The sequence below is a fragment of the Medicago sativa genome, chromosome 8 (assembly GCF_051527215.1).
Source record: "Medicago sativa cultivar Bolivia chromosome 8, Bolivia_mono, whole genome shotgun sequence".
NCBI lineage: Eukaryota > Viridiplantae > Streptophyta > Magnoliopsida > Fabales > Fabaceae > Medicago > Medicago sativa.
In genome coordinates this window covers 3652442-3673855 of record NC_140756.1, presented here as the reverse complement: position 1 = coordinate 3673855, position 21414 = coordinate 3652442, and the positions used below count along the sequence as shown (strand labels likewise).

General features: G+C 32.1%; 2 protein-coding genes across 2 annotated transcripts; one reads left to right on the top strand and one right to left on the bottom strand.

Annotated features, from left to right (window-relative positions):
• Positions 1-369: 369 nt before the first annotated feature.
• On the bottom strand, positions 370-4192 carry LOC146896230 (KH domain-containing protein At2g38610-like). The gene is made up of 7 exons (XM_085732402.1): positions 3992-4192; positions 3826-3914; positions 3597-3721; positions 2177-2293; positions 1921-2037; positions 1643-1786; positions 370-1060 (listed from the first exon to the last, which is right to left on the bottom strand). The coding sequence occupies exons 1-7, from the start codon at positions 4081-4083 to the stop codon at positions 914-916; spliced, it is 831 nt and encodes a 276-aa protein (XP_085588528.1). The 5' UTR covers positions 4084-4192; the 3' UTR covers positions 370-913.
• A 15105-nt stretch (positions 4193-19297) lies between these two features.
• Positions 19298-20999, top strand: LOC146896229 (NADH dehydrogenase ubiquinone 1 alpha subcomplex subunit). Its single transcript, XM_085735009.1, has 3 exons — positions 19298-19456; positions 19551-19644; positions 20784-20999. The coding sequence occupies exons 1-2, from the start codon at positions 19349-19351 to the stop codon at positions 19635-19637; spliced, it is 195 nt and encodes a 64-aa protein (XP_085591135.1). The 5' UTR covers positions 19298-19348; the 3' UTR covers positions 19638-19644; positions 20784-20999.
• The last annotated feature ends 415 nt before the right edge of the window (positions 21000-21414 follow it).

Sequence of the window (21414 nt, the reverse complement as noted above, 5' to 3'; positions counted from 1 at the left end):
TCTTAATCGTCAATATTATTTATATTCATGTTGATGTGCTACGAGCCTATGACTGGTTTCTTGTGTTTGTTAATATATTTGCATATTAAAAAATTGAAATAATACGACACCTAGTCTAGCATTCCTTGTGCTGGTTAGGATCCACTGTGATTTTAATAAATTTCATTTTAGCTTCTTCAAAAAAAAAATGGTTATAATTATATTGTACATTTAATTATATAATTTTTTTTATTAACGTATCCCGGCCGTATCGTATCTTGATTTTTGAAATTTTTCCGTATAGGCGTATCAGTGCAGTATCGTATCCGCATCGTATCTCGTATCTAGGCTTCACAGGTCCTACCTATTTCAATTTGACAGGTATAAATCTAAAACAATTCGCTCAAATAACATGTATTATCTATTCTGTTTAAAACAAATGCCCACATACATGAGAGGACTTTTTTATGACATTCCTTCATATTCCAACTTCAATGCATTATACCTTTTGGAAGGAATTACAAATGCTAATGACAGACAACTAAAAAGAATCCAGTGAGACTTGGCACGTTACATGCCCACAAAACTTGGTCGATTTAGACCGAAAACTTAACCCATCATTTGTATATTCCACACTTCTACGCAAGTTATTGACACAAGAATAAATCCAATAGCTGTATTAAGTTAAAATGAAAAGGACTGACCTGAACAAGCCTATTCTTAATACCCAACATAATTATTTTATCATTTTCTTTATGTATCCACCATTGTTATCCAGAATGTAGGATAAAAGAGGATGAAAAACCACCAGAATGCTAGCCAGCAATAATTGTCAGTCTATTCTTTCATAGCTGCATTGATGCAGATGTACTGCAAGATATTCCCAGCAATGGGTTGCTGGACAAATACCAATCTAAGATAACAAGGACGCCTTTCATCTACCAGTTTTTGCTCGCTTCATTCCACTAGAATTAAATGGAGATACACTACCGCTTGGTCCAGGACTCTCTTCTCTCAAATTTGAATTCAGCAATGCCAATTCCCGCAACTGCTGCCTTTTGATGAAATCTTCTGACTCATCCTGCATATCAGAAATTGACATCCCAAACAAAGTGAATATACAAGACTTTTCACAACTAAGATTAATCATCAAAATGATTACTATTTGGAAGTCGTGGTGTTCTTGATTTAAACGATAACATGGTTGTGTCCGGGAAGATATTGTTATACATGATAGAGAGCTCAAAAAAAATGTGTAGATTGCACAAAAATGTTTTAATATATTTACCTCGAATTTGATGTGGTAGATTAAGGTGATTTTAACAGAAATTTCACAAACAAGGAAAAGGTATTCCATCTGGTGTTGAAATGATGCTAATATTGTCAAACAATTAATAGGCACTTCTAATATAGTTGGGAAGTTATGTTCCTGACTTCAATTAAACAAATGATATCACTCGTATCCATATAACTAACAAACTTCGAAACCATTGTAAGAAAGTTGTTTCTTTAAATTTGATAAGGAATTTTAAAGCTTCTAAATGTCTACACATTCATGGATCAGCACGTTAATACCATTCTTAAACAAAATGAAGCAGAATAGTAGCCACCTCACACAGCCTAACACGGAGAAAAGATCAATACACGAAGTGAAGGAACTTACCACAGGTTTCAGTAATTCTTCTATAATTTCCTGAGCCTGCCTGAGCCTCATGTCAACAACATTAGCAGGTAAATCGGCTTCAATCAATATGTGGAGTGGCTCATTGAGATGCTCATACCCTGGCCTTCCTCTCAATTTCTCTTCCTAAAGATTTAAAGGACAACAATCTCAGTTGTTAAACAAAAAATATATATAATCAGATCAATAGACAGAAGCATCATTTTTGTTACACATTTTGCAGTACTAAATCGGGAAAATCATATCAAGATTTACATTACCTTGTCTGGATCCTTTATTGACCCCTTTCCTCTAATGAACACCCTGCAACCTGTAGTAGCTTCTACCCGTTTCAAAGAATTTCCTCTAGGTCCCAGAAGTCTTCCAACAAAATTGAACTAATGCAATAAATAGAAATATATTTAGATTAATTCTAGTTGGTCGAACCTTTAGTTTCAAGAAAGATAAAGGACAGTGTGGTCTGATCAAGTAAAAATAATTTTCCCTTATTGAACTAGAATTGACATATGAACTTACATTAGGGTATGTATCCACTGGAATTTCCAAGCGCAAAATCCTTTTAACAGTGTATGAGCTAGGACTTGCAGGCGCGCCTTGCCAATCCATTGTCATTCCAGGAGTTCCACATAATCTCTGTGCAAAATAACGTAATGTTATCTTAGATGTATAAAAGCTCATATAGTGTACAAAAATATAATCTGAAAAACATAGGTAAGTAATGAAGTTGTTTGATTTAAAAAAAGAAAAGAACTTCTCAAACTAGGTAACCACTAAGAAGTTTGATACGAAGTAGAGTAAGGTGAATAGATCAATATACTATGGAACAAAGTTTTCTGACGGTCATATGGTTTTCTTTCAAGACTGATAAATTAATTAGTCATAATGTCACATACCCAGTCTTTGCATTCACAGTACTTGCCTGACCATCCCGTTAGCAATTTCTATTTTCTTCATTATTCTTCCACTTTTGAAATTTTAACATTTCTCAAATTTCCCAAGATTATTAATTTTTACATTTATATATTAAGTATTCCTTTCTTTGCGTAGTGTTATTTGATAAGAAACTAAGCATCATGCTGAATCATGAACATTTTCCTGGCCATACATACAAACATACTATCTACTAGAGCATCTCCAATGGGGAGTCCTTTACCTAATAAGGACCTCAACATGTTAAGGACCTCCATTGGAGGAAAAAAATGGATGCAACTATATAAGGACTTTATCTCTTTAACAACTAACAAGTCCCACGATCAAAATAAGAAAGAAAATAGATAAAAGTTGGTCCCATCATCTCAAATTCATGTGATTCTTGTTCTCTTCAAGTTCTTTTTATTTATTTTCAAAATGCACACATTAAAGTACATATTATTGAAACCTATTTAAGGAGTCATTTTAGTTTACTACGATTGGAGTCATTGAGTTCTTAATCGATATTTTTATTAAAAAATTAAAAACAAGCAATCTGTCAACTTAAGACCTATTTAAGGGATCTTTTTAGTTTACTACCATGGTGGATGTTATGAGTTGAATACTTGAATGAACCCTCACTTTAGCGCCTGAGGTATCACTCTCTGCAACTTAACCCCTAAAGTAAATCAAAATTAGTCCAAGTATATGAAATCCATCATCTTAGATCCAAAGTATATGAAAATTCTTCCCTCTCAGTCCCTAAAATCTTAACAGCAAGGTCTAAACTGACGGATTCATAGACTGTAGGTGCTAGATGTTTTTAATATACTTTAGGGGCTAAATTGGAGAGATTGATACTTGTGGGACTCACACAGTTCTTACATCACAATCCAGAGTATTAGACTAACAATCCAGAGCATTGTCGAAGTATAGAATACATAGCAATGAGTTACTAGTGATAAACTGCATAAAATGGCACATGAAGAAATGATAGTAAAAGTATGAGAAGCAGAGTAGAATTGACCTCGTGTTGAAGATTATTCCATCCAGTGAGGTTTGAGGAAGACATAGGACTAGGGCTTCTATGGCGCAGTCTGTCAAAGTCAGCAAAACCTTGATTGGATAACATTCCAGAAACTCTTAATATTTCTGCACACACAGACAGACAGAAAACAGAGATGAGATGATGATGTATTATTGAGCTGAGAAGATGATACATTGATTATGAAAAGAAAGAGATCTGAGTGAGTGACCTTGATTCAAGAGACGACTGGAGTTGGGAAGGATTTTGATGAATGGTCCAAGTTTCTGATACTCTGCCAGTAACTCCGACAGATACTGACTGTGATGCCATAAACAATGAATGAATGAATCAAGCAAGGAAGGAATGAAACACAACAGAACACAAATACAGCATACCTGTCGATGATATCTGAATTAGGTCTAATCTGAGGTGAAGCAGCTCTCACAGGGGAAGAGAAGTTCGGATTATACAACCCTCCTCCTGACATGATGATTGATTGATTGCTTGATGCCACCCGATCGAGTTCACAAAAGGAGTCTGCCTCCCTAACTGCTGCTAGCTAGCTAGGTTTATTAATTCTTCTTATTCATTGTTATGCTTCTTTCTAGTACTACCATATACTTTACTACCAACAATCAATCGATCAGTAATTTCTCGATTTTTACATCAGCGTAAATGGAAGGCAATCAAATCAAATCTTTTCCTTAATTGTTTTTCATTTTATTAATAATAATAATAATAATAATGATGAGAAAAGTTGAAGAAAATTGACTGACTTGGATGAGTTGAGAATTACAGAGAGAAGAAGATTATGACAGTGCGAGTGCGAGAGAGGTAAGATGAGACGAGGAGGAAGTAAAAGAGAAAGATTTGACCACAAGACAAAGACAAAGGCAAAGTTACTTACTCGATGCAAAAATTATTTATTTTTAATTGTATGCTGCTGACTGAGCCAGCGGCGTGACTGCAAGCGAACACCGAGAGACTGTGAACCACCTCCAGACACGTGTCGTCCATGCACACAATCTCAACTTTTTGCGCTACCTAATCATTCATTTGTTTAGACCGGGTCTTTTTATTTATTTTATTTATTCTTTGAAAAATGATTAGTTAGGTTGGTTAGGTGTTACAATTGCATTGCAAGACCAAGCAGTAAGGAAGGGGGGTTTGTGTCTTCTAACAGCACCAACAACAAAGCAAAGCAAAGGAGATTTATGATGTTTGCCAGAGCGCACTTAGCTGCTGGACCCACAAACACATGGTTGGATCCTCCTCTCATACCAGATATTGTGTTTCATTGGGAGGATGTTAACCATTTAAGACCCAGTATCTATTAAGTATTTTTAATAGGGAGAATCTTTTTAGGGTCTTACTTAAGACCTCCAATTTTAAGCGGAACTCGCACTCTTTTAATATTAAAAAATTGAAATATAATAATATAAAATTATTGATAATTGATTAATGGATTCCATTTAAGAACTTTGTGTGAGATTTGGGTTGGAGTGATTAAATGCTTGTTAGGTACTACTATTAAAAAATTATAAATGAGTGATGTGTACACATGAGATCTATTTAAGAACTTAAAAATGAGTGTCTCCATTGTGGATGCTCTCGGAGAGCTTTATTGAATTAAGGATCGGATTCAAATTTAAAAAATTGGTTTAGTCTAATGTTAAAGTCGGGTGAGGATCACTTGAAGCATGGCCTAAACCGTTTTTTATACACTCCTAGCGTAGACTATGGCTTTAGATCCCACCTTAATAATAGTAGTGATATTGGGTGTTGTAGTATTAAGTACTCATCACCTATTTTATTTGGTTGATTAAAATCTCTATTGCAGTTTCTTTTGCAATTTTCATAAGTATTTTTTTTTAACTCTCTAGTTCTGAATAGAAGTGTCTCCAGTAATTTAAAGTTCGATTAAGATCGAAAAATAAGTAAAGTATGATCCATAACAATTTTATCAAAAAATTACATTTTACTGAATGATTTTTTCTTATATACACCTCATTAATCACTTGATCTTCGTAATTTTCATAAATAGTTTTTTTTTTCTTCCAAATTTTGTAAGTTGTTTTTGTGTGAATGAAAATAATATATTTATTTATACAGGGTGCATTTAGAAACTTTGATCATGCATTCAATTTTGTTTTCTCATCTCTTAAAACCCTTTTTGTTACTAAATTCCCTAAAAAAAAAAACTTACTAGTATTAACTATGGGTACATTTAGAAAAAATTACATGTAATTATAATTTTAATCCCTTATTTTAATTCTACACTAAATTGGTCAACCATTTTAAAATTTCTCAATATTGGCCTCACAAATTTTTGGATTAAAAATTCTAGTTTGCTTTATTTTAAGCAAGTGGTTTATCGCTTGAGGAATAGATTTACCATCTGTTACAGATCTACCTAACTCGAGAGAGTAATATCTTCAGTTGCATGTATAGGATATTCTATTTACAATGAGTTCCTATGGGAGAAGTTCTAGTTTTATATCATGCCTTGGAATGGCTGAGTGATATGTCCTTTGATCATGTGGATTTTTGCTCCGATTCTAAGGTTACTGTGGATGCTTTTCATCAGAATCGGGTGGATGTTTCGGAGACTGGTCATATCCTTACGGCATGCCGACAATTGTTTACCACACATTTTACTAACTCTAAGGTCGAGTTTAGCACTAGGGTAACATATAATTTGGTGACATTGGTGATATTAACTGACCACAATGTTATAAGTGGCTTTCTTATCTCTCTTTCACAAGGACTTTTTGTTTTTTTGTACACTTGTGATATTATGGTTGGTCAACGTCATCAATGTCACCAAATACTGTGTCATCCAAGCGCCAACCCATCTAAACATAGACTAAATGTCACTTTTCTATGAAAATTGTTGTTGACACATTTGGTTTGGCTGAGAAACACATGTAAAAGATGAAAATGTCCCTCGACAGTTAACTCCCGAAGTATGGAACCGGCTGCAGTGAACTACCGAGGAAAACTTCGGCAGTAAACTACCGAGGAAAATTGAAAACTTCGGCAGTTAACTGCCGAGGAAACCTCAAACCTGATTTTTTTCTTTTTTGACAAAAACCATAAATTGTCATTAATAATATTTATTGATTTTGAATGTTTCAATCATTATTTTGTACATTTCAAACAATTGTAGTATTATACTTATGCATATATATATATACTAGTATGTGGACCCGTGCCAAGCACGGGCTAGATTTCCAACTTTTTTTTATCACATAAAAATCGTTATCGTATTTTTAATTAAATATTAACGTGTATATATTTATTTTGATTTTTGTATTGTTAAACAACAATAATTTAACGGATGTAATGCTGAAATATTAATCTTTAACACGGGAATATTTTACATGGATGACTAAAATTAAGCAAATATTTTTAATATGCATATTGATAATAAATGGATTAATCCAAAAACAAAACAAAATTAAATATGGAGATATGGATTTTTTTTGTTCTTCCTATATACAATATCATACGCTTGTTGTTTTTCTGTCTCGTCGGTTATTGTTCATCTTGTACATGCAATTGATTATTCATAACTATTGATAACTGTGGTGTCCGAGTTTCGAGCTTGACCACTGCATATATAATGAATTATCACTACCAACTGAGTTAAGTCTACGGGAACTTAATAAACTTAATATATATATATATATATATATATATATATATATATATATATCACCAACACTACTAATACCGGCTAAAATTTCGTCATACTTGAGGAGGAGAATATTGTTATGTATCAAGTGTCACTTAAAGGCTTCCCTCAAAAAGAGTGTCCGTTAACGGCTTAAATCCCGACATTGGATAAAAGAGTGGAGGTTGAACAACAAATAAGTTAAAAAAAACTGATATACTTAAACTTTAAAATTTTGGATGATGATGTGGTATCATTCTTACTTGCGTGGATGCTATTTCTCCAAGAAGTCGATCCACACATGTGTTGCCTGCTCTAGAAGGACCAATCATGGTATCATATTTCGGTTCAACATTATGGGGGAGCGAGAGTGTCAAGTGTGGGTTAAAATTTTACATTGTATGCAAGAATGTTGAACAACATATAAGTCAGATGACACATATACATAATGTTTTAAGATATTGGATGGACATGTGATGTAAACCTTATTTGTGTGGTTCATATTATCCTAGTGAGATGATACAACCCAATGTACACACCCAAGGAAGTCCCAGAAATATGATGATTTGTTTTGCTAATTTGTGGACATCATTTGTTTAATATTTTATCTTAAATTTTAGATTTTAGATATCATTCGCTTTCATTCAATTTTTTTATCAACCTCTATTATTTCAAATTCAATCATTTTTGATCTTTGATCGGATCTGACAATGAAAGAATGTAGATATGATCTGCTGAGGTCATAAAACATGTGTTTATTAGACATTTTAAATCGATGTGAATTTTTTTAGTCTGATGTTTTTGTAGCATAATTACCCATCAATATTTTATTCACTTCTACAGATAACATACACACTACTTAGTTTTTTCCGGTATCATTTCTTTCATTTTCAAATTTCTTTTTCATCTTTTTTCTTTTTATAATTTACTTTCTCTTTTCTCAAGAAAGAAAAGAAACAAAGACATCCATCTATTAAACCGCTACTAACCCATATTTTTTTACCATAGTGTGTCTCTGATCTTATCGGGCTATCTCAACATATTACAAACATTAAGAATCTCATATTTAAGGGAGAAAGGTTAATGTGTCATGTGTGAGTTAAATTTTTACATTAGATGCAAGATTATATATTGAGAAATATAGAAGTGAGATGACCAATATACATAATTTTTTAAAGTTTCGGGTAAAGATGTGGTTTCAATCTCACTTGTGGGATTTCGCTTAATCAAATGTGATGATGCAATTCATTGCAGGATCCATCAAAACTCCGAACATTGTGATGATTTTTTTTTTAGTTTTTGGATGTCATTTGTTTAATTTTTTATATCGAAAAAAGTTTTTTAGTCCCAACCTTTATTATTTCAAATACCTTAACTTTTGGTCTTTGGTGAGACCTCACAATAGAAAAATATGAATGTTGTGCGTGGGGCAGTGTTCAATCATTTCAGAAATCATTTTAAATCTATTAATTTAAGGCGGCCTAGTGTTGATAATTTGTTGTTTAAAACGTTGTCTGAGGAGGAAGGGGCGTCTTTGATAATGCAATTTTCAGAGGAAGAGATTAAATAGGCAGTTTGGAATTGTGATAGTTTTAAAAGCCCAGGTCCGGATGGCATTAATATGGGCTTTATAAAGGATTTTTGGGAGTTACTCAGGGAGGATTTACTTCGATTTTTTAATGATTTCCATAGACATGGGAGATTGACAAAAGGTATTAATAGCACTTTCATCGCGTTGATTCCGAAGGTCGAGAGCCCTCAATCTTTGTCTGATTTTTGCCCCATATCATTGGTAAATTGCCTTTATAAAATTTTGTCGAAGGTCCTTGCTAACAGGTTACGAAGTGTTGTCGGTGGTGTTATCTCTTCGTCGCAGTCAGCGTTTGTGCCTGGTCGTCAAATTCTAGATGGTTTGTTGATAGCTAATGAGTTGGTCGATGAAGCTCGTAAGCAAAAGAAGGATCTTTTATTGTTCAAAGTTGATTTCGAAAAGGCTTATGACTCGGTGGATTGGAATTATCTTGATACTGTGTTGCGAAGGATGAATTTCCCTATTGTGTGGCGTAAGTGGATGATGGAATGTATCTCGACACCGTCAGTGTCTGTTTTGGTAAATGGTAGCCCTACTGAGGAGTTTAGGTTGGAGAGGGGCCTGCGTCAGGGTGACCCTCTTTCTCCGTTTCTTTTTCTTATTGCTGCTGAAGGCTTACATGTTATGATGAACTCAGTGGTTGAGCAGGGTTTGTTTGAACCTTACAAGGTAGGGGCGCATGGTGATGTTGTCATTTCTCATTTGCAATTTGCTGATGACACTCTTTTGATGGGAGCAAAAAGTTGGGGGAATATTAGAATCTTAAAATCTGTGTTGATGCTGTTTGAATTGACCTCTGGCTTAAAAGTTAATTTCCATAAGAGTATGCTTTATGGGGTAAATGTTTCAGTTTCTTGGTTGCATGAGGCAGCGTCGGTGATGCATTGTAAACATGGCAGCCTGCCTTTTTTATATTTGGGGCTGCCTATTGGTGGTGATCCGAGGAAGTTAGCTTTTTGGTACCCTCTGGTTGAACGCATTAAAAAAAGATTATCTGGTTGGAAGAGCCGTCACCTGTCTATGGGAGGTCGTTTGATTTTACTTAAGTCTGTCCTGTCCTCAGTTCCGGTCTATTTTCTTTCCTTCTTCAAAGCCCCCTCAGGTATAATCTCTTCCCTTGAATCTATTTTTAATGCATTTTTTTGGGGGGGTTGTGAGGATATTAGGAAAATAACTTGGGTAAAATGGGAGACTGTTTGTTTGCAAAAGGAGGAGGGAGGTTTGGGGGTGCGGAGGTTGAGGGAGTTTAATCTTGCTCTCTTGGGTAAGTGGTGGTGGAGGATTTTGCAGGAACGTGAGAGTCTTTGGTATCGGGTGTTGTGTGCCCGTTATGGAGATGAGGGGGGGCGGCTTAGCTGCATTTGGAGGGGAGGTGGTTCGGTGTGGTGGCAGAATATTTTGAATATTAGGGATGGTGTGGGGGAGGTTGATACACGGTGGTTAACTGATAATATTAGGCGTCATGTGGGGGATGGTGAGAGCACTTTGTTTTGGTTTGACCCATGGCTTGAAGGGAAACCATTGTGTGAGTTGTATGCGAGATTGTTTGAGTTAGCGGAGAATAAATTAGATACGGTGGCTGTTATGTGTGCGAGAGGGTGGGGGGTCAATGGTGAGGCTTGGAAGTGGCGTCGGAGGTTGTTTGCATGGGAGGAGGAGTTGTTGGGGGAGTGCATTATTCGCCTATCTAACTTCTCTTTGCAGGTTGACCGCGTCGATAAATGGATTTGGAAGTTACATGCTACTAATTGTTATACTGTTAGTTCTGCTTATTGTTTTTTAACAGAATTGGAACATGATAGGCACCAACAGCTTAATAATAATAATAATAATAATAATTTCTTGTGGCTGAAAGCGGTGCCTCTAAAAGTGTTGATTTTCGCTTGGCGTCTCTTCCTTGACCGGATTCCGACAAGAGATAAACTCTTCCAACGGAGGGTCATACTAATATCTGATCAAGGTTGTGTTGGTAACTGCGGTTCTAATGAGGTCAGGGAGCACCTGTTTATTACGTGCAGCTTTTTTGGTGATTTGTGGAAGCTTGTCGCCGGTTGGCTTGGTATATCAACAGTTTTTCATTGTCAGTTTTTCAACCATCTGCATCAGTTTGGTGGCCTTCGGGGTTTTTCAAAGAAGACAACGGAGTCCATGCACATCATCTGGGTATCAGTTGTCTGGACAATTTGGAAAGAAAGAAACAACAGAATTTTTCAAAGGAAAGAGGACAATTTGCTTGCGTTAGGTGAAAGGGTAAAGCTTCAGCCATTTTGGTGGTTGAAATCAAAATACACTAATTTTGATTTTGATTATCAAGTGTGGCGGCGGAGTCCTTTAACCTGCTTGAACTATGTTCTTTAGCCTTTTGATTTTTGTTCTTCTTTTTTCTGTTTTGTTTCTTTGCGCCTTAATGGCGTTGTACAGGATCTGAATTTTGTTTGTGGCTGGGCGTTTTGGCACACCTTGTGCGAAAGCGTTTAGCGATGTTTCATATATTTATATACCATCTTGGCTTTTTCAAAAAAAAAAAGAAAAATATGAATGTGTTATGCTGAGTTAACAAAATTTATGGTTATTAGTTGTTTTAAAATAATGTGACATTTGTTTGATTGACTCTATTTTTTGATGAATAATTACTCATAAATCTCAAACTTCTTCAACTAACCCATAAAAGTATTGGTAACTCACTTTACTCTCAATACTTCCACGAACAAAATACACTACTTTTTTCTTTTATCATTTCTCTCATGTTATATTTTCTTTTTCATATTTTTTTTCTTTTAATTTTCTCTTTCATTTCATGAAAGAAAGGAATATAAACCCCCCTTATATAAAATCACCATCAACACACATTTTTTTTACCACGTTGTATCTTTGACTGACCTTATTAGACTATGTCTTCAGATCATAGACATAAAGAATCTCATGCTTAAGGAAGATATGATAATGTGTCAATTAAGACATAAAGTTCTACATTGGATGAAAGAATAGATGTTGAGAAACATATAAGTGAGATGACCAATATGTTTAATGCCTTAAGATTTTGGGTGATAGTGTGATGTCAATCTCACTTGTGTGGTTTCTCTTAGTCTACCTTGATGATTCAACCCATTGTAGAATTTGGTGGGATTTGATAAAGTATAAAACTTAGATGTGTTATGTTGATTTGACAAAATACATGCCAATGAGACGTTTTCAATTATTGTAGCATTTTTTAATGAGCCTATATTTTGGTAACATAATTACGAATTAATCTTCAACTCCTTTAACAAACCAATAAAATTCTAAAAAACCCACTCTTTCCCTCATCATTTCTCCCATGTTAAAATTCTTTTTTCTTCTTTTTTTTTTCTAATTTATTTTCTCTCTTCCCATGAAAGAAATGAGCAAAAAAATTGCTCTATAAAACTAATACCAACCCACCTTTTTTATCATGTTGTGCTTTTTACCTTATTTAGTTATTTCACCTTATGAGAGGCACAATGAGTCTTACAATTAAGAGAGATCTTTCAGTGCATCATGTGAGTTAAACTTCTGCATTGGATGAGAGAGTAAATATTGAACAACATATAAGTGAAATGAAAATTAGATTAACGTCTTAAGGTTTTAGATGAAGATGATGTGTCGTTTTTATTTATGATATTTCTCTTAGCCAAATAAGACGATACAACCCATTTTAGGATCTCTAAGAATTCCGTACATTTGATGAAATATTTTGTTTGCTTTTAGATGTAATTTTCTTAATTTTTTATATTAAACATTAAAAAATTATTTTAATTGTTTTTATATTATTTCAAATTCCTTCACAATGTTAATGTTTTACGTTGAGTTGACAAAATGCATGTTCATTTGACATTTTTATGATTGATAATTTAAGGGAGTAATTTGATGGGTGAAAAATTACTTACATATGTTTCCAAAACAAAATTACAAATTTTAGTGTGTTGTAGATGAAATACATGGAAATGCAAATAAAGGAAATAAGGTTTTAAATTTGAAAGGTAAGGAAATCTAAATGACAATTCCTCCGATAAGGGTGATATTTTACTCATTACTTGATTAAAAAAATAAACAATAATTTAACTCATTACTTTAAATAAATAAATACACATTAACATATAACACACAATTAGCTGACTTGTAATTTCTCTCATTAATCAAAACATAAGTAGTCATTCATTGACATAATGATTAATGTTTGATATATGAAATGAGTGATAATGATTCACTAAATGACTATTTATGTCTTGATTAATAGGGGACGTTATAAATCAACTAATTGTGATGTAAATATTAATGTATATTGATTTATTTAAATTAATGAGTTAAACTACCGTATATTTTTTTAACCAAATAAATTATTGTATACTGTACATATATTTTTAGGTTTTGTAGTGTATCAAAACAATCAATTAATTACTTTTCATCTGTTAGAATATAAATTTATTTCCTTCATATTTATTTGTTAACCCTCCAATTTATAGAGGAAGGGATCTTAATAATTTAGAGTTCGATCAGAATGTAAGTAAAGTCTGAATCGTTCCACCTATAATTTATTAATTCAATTTTAGCGAAATAATGTATATATTAGATTTTTAAGCAAATTCAAAAACAAATAACTTTTTGAATTATTGGGCCAATATTTTGATTTGAATTCTAATAGAATTAATCATTTATCAAATTGTTTTGAATTTTTTTAAAATAAGTGCATTTAATGTCATTTTTCATGATTCATTTCGGTGCATGGAGGCAATAGGATTAGTATTTCAGATCTTCTCAAGAGTAAGTTTTAAGATTTTAAAAAATTAATCCACATCCACACCCTTTATTTTAGCTCGATGGACTAAATTATGTCTTAGCAACCATTTTATTTTAGAGAGTGGATTCTTTTGATCGAAAAAAAAAACTTGAGGAAATAATGTGGAGATTTTGACCATCAATGGTTCGAACCTACCATTAATTTTAACCATTGATAATGTGGAGATCAATGGTTAGGATCTCCACATTATTCTCTCAAATTTTTTTTTTCCAATTGAAAGGATCCTATATTTGAACACACATAATTCTCAAATACTCGTTCAACAGCTCGTTTAATTTTTTCTCTCGATATATCTCTTCCTATCGCAACACTCCTTATTAAATGAGAGAATAAAGGAAAACAAATTCACTAATTGCTCTTTATAATCTAAAATATTAAAGAAGTTAATACAACTTACAAAACATGTATAATCTAAATTAATGGTCATAATGATTGAATGAAAATAATATTCAATGCTATATGTTGGTATTTTAGTTACTCAATATTAATGTAATTTGTCAACCCTGAATCCAAATTGTTATCTTGTCAAAAAAAAAAAATCTAATTGGTTATGTTTTTTAAGAACCAATTGGTTACGTTTGTTTGTCGTAAGAAAAAAAAATGGCCATAATATTAAAGAAAAGTAAATGTTTTATTGTTTTATAATGGTAATTTTTTAAAATTCAAATTTACAGATGGGTGTGTGTCACGATTGACACCGCGAACGAATCAAGTACGAACAAATCGAATGATTATGCTTCATGATCCCTTCACCAGTTTGATCTTAGAGGTGTTATCAGATCATGATGTCCATTATAATAAATATTATTTTTTTAGGATATTAACAACACTATATGGAAGATAAAATAGTCGAAAAATGATGTTCTATAAGATCCAAGATTTACAGCAACACCAAAGTTACTCATAGAGTAGCCTTACCCTCCTTCATGTCTTTTTAAAATTTGTAAATCAATGTTCTTTCCATAGTGGCATGAATTTTGTTTCCCTGAAAAATCAAATAATTCATTAAAAATACAAAACGAAATTTTCATTAAAGAAAACGTGAAAAAAAGGAATATACTCACAAATGCATCCATCAGAACCATGTCAAGAGAAAATAAAAATGGAGAAAATTTGTATCTTTGGTTCACTTTTGTTGAGATTAAAATACTAAGTAAGAGGATTTGTCAAATGTACCTTTTATTATTTTGATCATTTTTATAAGCCTTATTTGAACGGTTATATTTCATTTATTCATGAATTTTCACTGTCATTTAATCCTTTCTTTAATTTAATCATACATTTTATTTGATGATATAAAATTTTCATTCCAAGCAAGAGAAGTCAAAACACGTTGGTGATATTATATTTTTCATGTATTGGTTTCTTTGACAATAATTAGTTATAATGTTATATGAAAATGTAATAAGAATCATGAATTTATATCTTTATTCCACAATAACTCGATATAGAAGGATCAATTTCATGTTGAACATTTTTACTATTAAGAAAAAAGGAACATTCTCAAATCAAATCAATTAAGATCATTATCCTAGCAATGTCTACAAAACCAAATAATATCTATTATTAGGTATGGTTTGAGTAAGCCAATTCACCTACTAACTCAAGATTATAGCATTGATGTTTGGATGTCAATGTTCTAAGCCCAAAGCTTTACCAAACTTCATCAACATGACCATGTCGAAGAAAAGTGTCCAACTTTTTGGAATAATGTTATTTTCTTATTTGAATATTTATGAAAAACAAATCTAGAAAGAAATGTCCCAAAAAAAAAAAAGCAATGTTATTGTTTAATGACATAATCGTAAAAATGATATAGAAGAATGTGATAACAATTGATCAAAGTACTATTCAAAAAGAACATGAAAAGCATGATCATAAACTCTACTTGATCAAGTATTTTATTTTGATATTTGATTTACAATAATAAGCATGGTTAGTGCCAATTTACATGATGTTCTTGTTTCACATAACGAACGAACCAAACACGTATAATCCGCGTGACTATGCTTCATGATTCTTCAACTGAATTGATTTCAAAGATGTCATCAGATGAAGTAATGAGATGAAATTGATGCAAGTTTGATTGAATATATATAGGGGAAAAGACAATCAGATTACTTTTGAGCCCCTAACCATAATTACTTTTGAATATATATATATATATATATATATATATATATATATATATATATATAGGGGAAAAAACAACAAATGTTAGAATTCGGTTGGCTTAAAATATCACCTGACACATGTTATGCTTAGATTGGTTTTATGATCGGATTGAAACATATGAAATAGAAGGTGTATATAGAATATCTTCCTTTGTCTTGTTTAACTGTGATATAAATCAAAAAGGTATTGCTAGTTAATAGCATTTACACACCATAAACAATTCATTTTTAGTCAACAATTTTGTTTGGTTTTTTTTTAAATGATAATAATAAGAATAATAAATTTTGATGAGAGGAATATGATGTTAGAATAATATTAAATGAGTACTATTGCTTCTATGCAAGGGAAATCTTTATAATAAAGATAATAAATAAAAAAATATGGGTATCAAATAAAGGCAAATAAATATCATCCATGTTGATGAGTGACTCAAACAACCATAAGTATGAGTTTTATCTTGCAATTTGTAAAAAAAATTAACAAAGAAGTTTGAGTATGTGTTGATGGCAGAAATAAATAAATATGGGGAAATAAAAATGGAATGCTTTGATTAGGTGTTAAAGAGTATTAGATGCATGTGAAATAATTTATCAAATGAAATGAATGGATGAGATTAGATGTCAACATAATTTATGTGAAATAATATATATCAACGCCATGTTTAGTGAAAATGAGTGATTTTTTGTTTTGTTTTGATATCATAGACACACCAAAGTTTGACAATAGAAACGTAAAAACTTCATAAATTAAATCAGTTTTTTTTTTAATAGGAGCCATTGAAAATAATAAAGAAAATATAGAGGTTTAGAGAAAATTCATTGAAAAAAAAACTAAAATACTTTTTCTACATTTTCTTAGGGGTCTGTTTTATTTTTGATTTTTTGATAGAAGAAATGTAGGAGGAGGGGATGGAGTCTGGTTAAACGCATGAAAGACATTCATACATAAAGAATGTTTAGAAAATATTTACATTTACATTTCTTTAAAGGAATTGTTATATAAGGAAAAGCTAGAATACGATTAGAGACAAAAAAATCATAAGTAGAATTTTATATTAATTTGATTTTAAAAAATAACTACAAAAAGAAAACGTGAAGTAAACTTTTTCAAAAGGTGTAAATATATATAGGAACGAAAACCCTAAAATTAACAGAGATGAGTCGACAGTTGAACCAATAAAAGTGAATCAAAATTCAGGAAAAAAAGGGGGCCTAAATCAATTTGATAATAATGAAATCAATAAAATTGAATTGGCCAGAAGGTCGAAATATTTGCATGATAAATAAATGATATTATAAACAATTTGTATGAAAGGGAGATGCATATACAAATGATGAAAGACAAAGTGACTATATAGGAAAAAACTCAAGAGTGGCTAACCTTTTTTTTTTTTTTCTAAACCAAAAAAGAGGTGCAGCAAAGGACTGCTACCTTAAAATATTATAGATAGAGAGAAAAACACAAAGGAGGGGGACATAAAACCTTCACATCCTAAAAATTTACAACCCAAAAATTGGGTAACCCAAGTCTATCTTGTCTTGACCATGAAAGCTTTGAATGCAGGCTGGGAAATAGTGATACCCTGAATATTCAGACTTATTGAAGCAAGCTTATCAGCACATTTGTTCCCTTCCCAATAGGAGTGGCTAAATTAATATGATGTGGTGTTGATGAAAGACAAAGTGACTATATATATATAGAAAAAAAACACACGAATAATGCTCAAATTCGATTGGCTGAACTTTAAAACCATGTTCATGATTGGTTGATGAAACGTTTTATTTTAACAATGAAAGCAAAAACGTTTTTGTTTTTAATACACTTATTCACACGTAATTATATGTTACTACTATTGTTTTACTCAATTAAATCATATGATTCACTTTTTTTTTTTTAACTATGATTCACTTTTATATGAAATCAATACAATTTAATTGTATTAAATTGTGAGTTAAGCAGTTTCATCTAAAAGTAAGCATATTCTACGTGAATCATGCTATGAAAAATTGAGGTGATGAAAGTAAGCAAATAAATTTGTGCTGATATGGATGCAATTAATGAGATTAAGAATAAAAGAGTGACACGTGTACTATCAAGAAAAAAGAAGGCAAATATATATAATAGAGATATATATCTTAATAAGAATATCATTTAAATCTTGACCAAAAAAATACAGAGCATTTAAGTCCTCAAAAAACTTTTCAATAAGTGTAAAATTTAAGCATTTGAATATTATTTTGCAAATTACTTAAATAAAAAAAAATCTTTGTGCACAATTATTTTAATGTAGAAAATATAACAACATATTCTACCTTAAAAAAAATCGTTGTGCACAATTATTTTAACGATTTTTTTGTTATTATTTTTTTTAATTAATTTGCAAAACAATATTCAAATGCTTAATTTTTACACTGATTTAAAAGCTATTCTTATTAAGATATATACGCATAATTATAATATTGCAATTGTTTGAAACATACCAAAATAATCATTGAAACATTCAAAATCAATAAATATTAATAATGATAATTTATGGTTTTTGTCAAAAAAAAAAAGGTTTGAAGTTTCCTCGGCAGTTAACTGCCGAAGTTTTCCTCGGTAGTTTACTGCCGAAGTTGTCCTCAGTAGTTAACTGCAGCCGGTTCCATAATTCGGCAGTTAACTGCCGATGGCCATTTTCTTCTTTTACATGTGTTTCTCAGCCAAACCAAATGTGTCAACAACAATTTTCCTTTTCTGAAATGGTGTAAGTGAGTAATAGAGTAAATGTCACTTTCCTAGCCTAATAGAAGATGAATTAGGATTTGTTATTGTAGTGAAATAACACAATTTAACATGGTTTTCAATAATAGCCATTAAATTTTATCGAATGCTACTATTACACTTTTGTCAAACTCATCCAATGGTTGGGATAACAACTGTGTTATTTTTTACAGCACCGAATCCATATTAAATAGAAGATACTATTTGCTGAAGGAATATTTTACTGTGCATTTCCACGGTAGGTATCTATATTCTACAAATCATGTGATTCCTTTTTTATAAGAAAAGAAACTCTTCACTACTTAAATGAAAATAAAAACTCAATTAAATGTTTTCATATGAAATTGAAATTTATGTGAGTTTTTCAAAAATGCTTTGTTTTGGCAATTTCATTTTAAGAGAAGTGAAGCAGAAAAATGTCTCAAATTTCTCAGTTTGAGTAGGCTTAAATAAGCAAATCAACCTTGTAAGTTCATGTGTTTTTGGTCTTCGCTCTTGTTACAAAAACATATATGTGGCAAAATGGAGGATGATGTGACGACATGTAACATGACAGAAGACACATAAAATAAGGGGTGTAGGAACGAAAAATATAAAATAAAAGATGTGAAGTTGAAGAGTGTTTAGGCCCATTAAGCTAGGCTGGGCTTATATATGGAAAAGTGAGTGAGTCTTGAAGAAGGAGAGGATATACACATCAGAAAGAAAGAAGGGAATTGAAGAAGAGAGAGATGGCGTTGCATTGGTTGGAAGCTATGTTACCTTTGGGAATAATTGCTGGAATGCTTTGTGTTATGGGTAACGCTCAGTATTACATCCACAGAGCTGCTCACGGACGAGTATGTATTCTTCTTCATTCAATTCAATTGAAGTTATCTGTTCTGTGTTTTTAAAATTAAAATTGAATTGAATTGGATCTGTTTTTGTGGTTAGCCTAAGCACATCGGCAATGATTTGTGGGACGTGGCCATGGAACGTAGGGACAAGAAGCTCGTCGATCAAGCTTCTTCTTCCAATTAACAAACAGGTACCCTAATCCCCTTTCTTTCTTTCTTTCTTTTTTTCCCTATTATCAATGGATCTGATTGTCAACTCTATAGCGGATTTTAACCATACTCTCGTTGCCATTACAGATGCAATTGCAATTTTGGTTTAAAACTTAATTTTCCTATCAGGATAGAATAATTAAATGTATTCTCGTATGCTAATTTATTGGTTTGTGGAGGAGTAAAGTGTTAAGCTTAAGTTGTTGGGTGAAAACATATGAATCATCTCTATGTCATGATCGTATTTTGTTTTTATTTTAAGATAAAGCCCTTTTAAGTTTATGGGTACAAATTATAGTGAAGTTAGAGAGGGAGACTTCCAATATGTTTAGGCATAGGGCCTTATTTGCATTTATATGAGAAACTATTACTAACTCACAGCCATTGCAAAAATGACAAACCACCTATTTAAGTCACTCACTTACACTTGATCCTTTGAGCTTTAAGTATGGACAATACACGTGTCCATTTGTTTTTGTGCTGAGATTTAACTTCTTATTATTAGAGAAATCAAGAATCAATGTATAGACCACCTAACCTGGGAAGCTCTAACTATCTCAAAATCTTAAAACTATTTGGTGAAGACACACAAATGTCTTTTATATTACACATCCAACATAATGAAGGTAATTTCTTTTGAATATGTGCAATATCTGCAATGATTTGGGGTCTATGGCTAGTATATATCTAATGTAAAAAATTTAAATATAATTTCTTGCCATTATCGGATCTATCATATAGTGGTCTTTAACAACTTCTTTAGGATGCTAATGGTTATTCAGAGGGTTTTCTTCGTTGGATATTCTGAATCATAGGGATTGGCAGGATAATTCTCCTTGATAATCTTCTTTTGGTCAGTGGTTTCATTAGGAGGATTAGGATATCATTTTCTTCTTCTATATTTTGCATCTCTTTATCAAATATCCTTTATTGAGAGAAAAAAGAAAGAATTTGCAATTTTGACGACTACAAGGACAATATTAGGATATTTTCTTCATGTACATTGAAGCATATATCTGTGAACTTTTTTTTGCACTTGAGCTCCAGATTTGATTTTCTTTATGTATGAAATTATCAAGGTCAATCAATCAGATCATAATTTATATGTTTCCAAATGTAGGTTGTTTTATCTGCGTGCGTGAAGGGAATAAATTGCTTATATGTTGCTCTCCAGCTGTTCCATGGAAGCAGAGTAGATTGCTACAATTAAATTTCCATGTGTTTTCTTGTATGAAATTTGCCGTAAGCGTTATAATATACATATGCTCTAATCAACTGTTTTCTTTTAGTTGAACATGGTGAAATAGATTTGCGATCTCTTTGTGATGCTTTATAATCTTTGTTGCTTTTTAAATCTTTGAGCAATTTTGTGCTTTGACATAAATCTTGGTATTTATGGGTTGATGATTAAGTATAGAAAGCAGCCTGTAATCCCAATCCTTGCCTTTATTTTAAATGAATCCCTGTCCACACCTTCACTAAGCACAAAATTGTACAAGAGAGGACACCATGGCAATCGATAATTTATGTAAGTTGGGTATCATAGATATTGGAAGTTTGAACGGGAGATAGGAATGATATTATGAAACGTATACAGGAAGAGTAGGTTTGTGTTTTTGTAAGGGGTTCTGAGGGAATAAGCTTTCATTGTAGTGATTTGATCTAATTAAGTTACTCTGTTTGCATGATCCGCCAGGGTTTTAGTGTCACCTGAAATCTTGGGGCATCAACGCATCCTTTCATCATGTATG